At 50.2% G+C, this 5,350-nt stretch overlaps 1 protein-coding gene across 1 annotated transcript; it reads right to left on the bottom strand.

Annotated features, from left to right (window-relative positions):
* Window positions 1-3,626: 3,626 nt before the first annotated feature.
* On the bottom strand, window positions 3,627-5,019 carry NXNL1 (nucleoredoxin-like 1). Its single transcript, XM_010290075.1, has 2 exons — window positions 4,697-5,019; window positions 3,627-3,924 (listed from the first exon to the last, which is right to left on the bottom strand). The coding sequence occupies exons 1-2, from the start codon at window positions 5,017-5,019 to the stop codon at window positions 3,627-3,629; spliced, it is 621 nt and encodes a 206-aa protein (XP_010288377.1).
* Window positions 5,020-5,350: the final 331 nt, after the last annotated feature.

Raw genomic sequence — 5,350 nt, 5'->3', positions numbered from 1 at the left:
CTCGCGGAAGTTCTGAAATTTCCTGTCGATGTTCCTCAGGTGTTTGGTGATGCGGAACACCTCGCCGTCCGTGAGGTCCACGCGGCCGGCATGATCACCAGGGGCAGGACTCCGGATCGAAGCCCAGGCAGCAGCCAGGCACCCGCCGTCGGGCTCATGGCCGGGTGGAAGGCGTCTGCCTGGCGATCCGCCTGCGATCCGAGCACGACCGGTGCTGTCCTGGGCTCCTGGTCCGTTCATGGCGAGGTGGAACACCCGCTGCAGAGCTTTCCTGAGTCCGGTGGATGAGCCTTTTTCTCAGGCTATGTTTTTGGGTGCGCACCTCCAAAGTCCCGCATGCCATAAGCACAGCTCCCCCTCATTGAAAGGAGAAGCAGCACCATTCTGCAAAAGCAACTGGAGATGCAAGACAAAGCACTCAGAAAAAAATTGAAGGTATGGGACGAATTCTCATGCTCTCAGCATTTATTCATTTTCTAATGCAGTAGAGTTGCAACCAGTGTTTTCTGAGAAATGACTGAAGCAAGTTTTAATTATCAAGTTTCTTCACACCCTTTCCAGCAAATGAAAACCCAAGTTTAGAAAATTTTTTCTTAGCAAGGCTTGGATATCAAAAACAAGCCCCGAATATCCATATGCAAGAGCGCTGCATTTCCGTATCGGTCTCTCTTATTTACCATAACGTTATCTGCAAGTAAAAATGTTGGTTTAGGCAAGCTGTAGAGAATGTCTTCCATCTCTTTCGTTGTCCTTCCTCAGCTAAAACGCAGGCGAGGAAAAAGCCATCACCTCTCATGAGAAATCTCTCAGTTTATCCAAAGTACCGCAGTATCTTGGTATTTGCTGGTAAAACCAGAAAATCAAGCCGTTGCCAGTGTCCCGGTGCAGTTGGGCTCCCGAATCTCCGCTGGGCTGCCCCGTGCCTCTGCTGTGGGGAGCGACGCTACGCGCAGTCTGCGTGGGATGAGTCTGCAACCTCAGACAGGTGTCAGGCTGTGTGGATTTTCCACATTCCTCTTGGGAGTTGTGAAATTACTCACTTCCCAGGCTATCTCGGGGATCAGAGACATCCTCCTTACCCGGCTTTCATTAACTCTGTGCTGTCTGAAACTTGTGAAGCATCTTCATGATTCCATGTGCGTCAGTATATTTTATTTTGACAGAACAGCAAGTCCCTTTGTAAGGAGATTGTGTGAATTATGCTGACCAACTGTGAGGTAGCATGTTTGAAAAAGAAAATAGATAAGGAATTGATTATTTCCACTAAAGGATGCTTAGATACTGCCCCAAGCATTCAAATGCCCTTTGTTCTATAAGTATAAATAATAAGCCCCACGCATGAAAGCAAAGCTAAACATCTTAACAGCGCCATGCAACGCATTCATCGAGAGGATTTTCATCTCTGATGGAATCTGGGATGGAGAAATAATGTTTGTGGCTGCTTGTAGGATTTTTCTGCCCCTCACAGCCAGCGTGAAGTGCAGTGCCATGCTCACTCACCAGGCAGAGCATCTGCCGGTGCTGCCTGCCCTTGTTCCCCGATCTACAGACTGACTCCTGCCAGCATGCAGCTTGTCGGTTTTGTGTTCTTGGCTTCCCATGTACTGCCGAGCTTTATTAGTTATAAGAAAACAATAAGAAGTTATAAGGAAATTATAAGAAATTATAAGAGAAGAATGACTCTATCTCACACTGTCCTGGTTTCAGGACATGCTTTTGTGTAAAGCACATTCATAAGCGTTATGGCTTCTTTTACTGGGGAAAAAAATATCCCAAAAATCAAGAGGAGGAACTAAAGCACTTGTTTCTCTGTGTGGTGATGATGATGTTGGCACACCAGCACTTTCGCTGCGCTGGCAGATTCACTTTTCACGATTGCTCAGTGTCTCTTCCTTGGCCTGTTCTTCCGCACAACAACCAAGAAAAGGGCAACTTTTGGTTTTGAACAGAGGAAAATATGATGGTTAAAAAAATAAATGGGTAGGGCTGGTAAAAGTCCACATTTAATATTATTGCACTTTACATAAATTCAGGTGGAGAGTGTCCTTTTATTGACATCAAAGTTCCATGGGGACGAGAAGCAGCACTGACTGCCAGTTAATAACAGGTGAAAATGTTGCCCTTTGTCTCCCTCCCATTGCTCCAGGTTCCTAATTTGTGATTTGTAACTTCTTTTTTCAATACAGGCGTACTAATTGCTGGACATCACCCAAGGTAAATGGAATATTGTTTCATTAGTGACCGTCAGCCAGGACAGCTTAACTCCTCCAGCAGGGTAGGTCACCTGAAAGCACTTTTGGGTTTTATTTGTGCCTTTTCACACACCATAGAGCATCCTGAAGGAAGGAAGTGCCCTTGTTCTGCCTAAAGCAGAGTCCTTCCCAACCATTTATTTTATAGGACTTCTCCTCCTTCCCTAGTCTACCTGTCAAACTTGCCTGGTGAAGAGAGGGAGGATTAAGTGAGAAAACAAGTTGAACAAGCTGGCCTTGCACGGCCTCTCTGTCGGTCTTCAACATGCACTTTCCTTGCCAGATCCTTCATGGATCCAGCAAAGTGGAGAACAGGGCACCAGAAACAAGCAAAAATTAACGGTCCCTTTCCCCCTTCTCCTGCTTTTCAGACCCCTTGATTACGGAAAGTGAGGGATGCGCACAGCAGGATTCCCTGCAGGCTCCATAAAAGAGATTTTTGGCTTACAGAGCGTGTTTCCTCTCAGCCACTCGGAGAGTCGGCTTCGTACAAATCTGTTGAAGTTGAAAGGATGAAGCAGAGCGATGTTTACTAAGGACGTGCACTGCGCTGGCTGGTTTGCCACCCGCTGCCTGTTGTGGTAGGTTTAGGACAGGCAGATCTTCCACCCGGCACGGGACTTGGCTTCCCGGCGGATTGCTGCCGTCTGCGGTGCTGCGCGCGCTGCAGCAGCAGATGGCAACCGCGATTAGCAGATAAAGAGAGGTGGCTCACGCGCGGAGAGGCAGATCACTGGGGCAGCCCCTGCGTGTTGTAATTCCGGTCATGGAAGCAATCTGCTCCTCAGCAGGATTTGTCCGAAATGTGAATTTTCAGCAGTGTAACGTGAGAAGCGACATGGGAGATTTCTCAGGATGTGCTCGCTTAGCGTGTGGGTGTCTGTCTCCTAAAAAAACCCTGTATTGGCTTATGGTAGGGATTCTGTTCCTGTTGTCATTAGCCACAGTTTCTCTGTACCCTCATAGCAGTGCTTGGGCATGCTGCAGTTTTTTTTAAAATACAATTCCCATTTTTAAAACTGTTGCCGGTCTTTACCAGTTACTATTCTTCACACTTTTTTGGTAAATAAATGACAAAGACATCACTGTGAGATTTTTACTACTCTAGGTCCTAGTCTGATAGAAAGGAAACGTAATTCAGTCAGGATCGGAATATCCTCATTAACACTAACCAGTTTTCCAGGTGTGAACAGCCATGCATGTGAGTAGAGCACGTTTGCCTTAAAACAATTCATCTTTTGGAAAACTAACGTGATTTTAGTGAAATTCTACAATACAGATAGATGTTCCCGTTCTGGAGCCATCAGGCAGCGACAGCAACCTGAGGGTCGTCCCCGGCCAAGTCAGCCCGTGCAGCCACACCTCTTTGAGCCCCTAAGAAGACTCTTCACCTTCCTCATTCCTTTCCTTGTTCTTTGCCTCCGTCTTCTTGTCCAGCTTGTACTTGAGACGGCGGATGGGGTCAGTGATGCTTCTCCTGGCCCAGTCATCAAAATCCTCTGCCAAGAGAAAATTTCGGTCTACCAGCTCGGCAGCCTCCTGCCAGTTTCGGAAGCAAGCGGGGCCCATGCGCTGGATCTCTTCCACTGCGTTTCCAACGATTACTTCCCCGTTCGGCTTCAGCACCACCACCACGGGCACCTCGGACACGGCAAACCGCAGCTCCAGCTCCCTGCAAGGCAAAGAGGGGAGAAAACCTCAAATTGTGAAGAGTGTAGCGGCCCTCGACACTCCTCATCCTCCTCCATCTGGTAGGATTCCCGCGGCTGTACGGGTGCAGAGTAACACTGAGTCTATTTGCTGAACTTAACCCACTTGTTTGTCCATCGCTGGTAATTAGAGTCTGATGCGGATCTCTGTGAGGCCGGTAAAAGGGGAAGGGGATTTGGGCGTCAGCTCCCTGAGGTACGGGAGACGCGGGACAGCTGCTGGGTCGTGTTTTACACAAGCAGTGGTTAAACAGCAGCAGGACACTTGAAATTTTAACCTGCTCCAATTTGCCCTCAAAAGGAGCTGGAAATAATTCTCGGTATTAATTGCAGCTTGTTCTGTTGCTAATGAGGTTACAGTTAAATACACAAGTCCTTCCAACCCGCCTGGCTGCATCCATCTTTCACGCTATGTGTCCTGCCTGGAGGGTCGGCTGACGGGTGTCTAAAAGCTATAAATAGCATGTCATAAAACTGCAATACAAAGATATCAGCAAAAAGCGAGGTGGAAGGAAGAGGAAATGTTTCTGCTTTATAAATAGGTGGAGCCAAACAGCTTTACCTTTTTTTTTTTTTTTTTCCATTAACGCGCCGCACTGACCGCTCCAGCAGAGACTGAATATGAGGGAAAACATCTGGAAAAGGACTCTAAATACATGAAAATACAGCCGGCGCTGGCCGGAGGGGCTGTTTGCAGCACGCAGGGCCGATCTCCCCACTTTTCCCGGGGCGTACCTTTTGAAGGCATCCCCGAAAGGTACGGCCAGCCAGCGTTTCGGCATGGTCTTCAAGAAAGCGCTCTGCTGCTCCTCCGTCTCATCCCGGGACACATACACCAGGACCAGCTGCGAAGCTCGTTCCACGTAAAACTCGTCGGTCAGCCGCAGGAAGAAATCCTTGAGGAGCGGGGAGAACCGTTGGCACCGCGGGCACTGCCCGGACCCGAAGTAGAGCAGCAGCACCTTGTTCTCCAGCGCCCAGCCCAGCTCCCGCTCTGTCTCCACCTCATCGCGTTCCCGGTTGGCCATCAGGACCTTCCCGGTGAAGAGGGCGGCCATGGGTGGACGAGGCCGATCGATCCGATGGGATGGACCAACCCCGCGGCTCACGGTGGGTGCTGGGCGGTGGGAAGGGGTGCGGAGTCTCCCCGGATCGCTCCCCGGCCCCACAGCGGTCGCCCCTGCCGCCGATCCCGTTTATTAATGAGCCCGGACCCCCCCCGCCCCCGCGGCGGTCGCCCCTGCCGCCGATCCCGTTTATTAATGAGCCCGGATTCCCCGGAGCCTACGGTAATCGGCTTAAACGGGCAGGTCAGTGCTTGGGGGGCGGTGCCGGTCCCGGGGCCGTGGGGTCCCGGGTGTGTCGGTCCCGGGTGGTGCCGGTGCCATG

Source organism: Phaethon lepturus, unplaced genomic scaffold, assembly GCF_000687285.1.
Source record: "Phaethon lepturus isolate BGI_N335 unplaced genomic scaffold, ASM68728v1 scaffold28196, whole genome shotgun sequence".
Lineage (NCBI taxonomy): Eukaryota > Metazoa > Chordata > Aves > Phaethontiformes > Phaethontidae > Phaethon > Phaethon lepturus.
The sequence above is the reverse complement of the archived record's forward strand: the minus strand, read 5'-3'. Positions and strand labels throughout refer to the sequence as shown.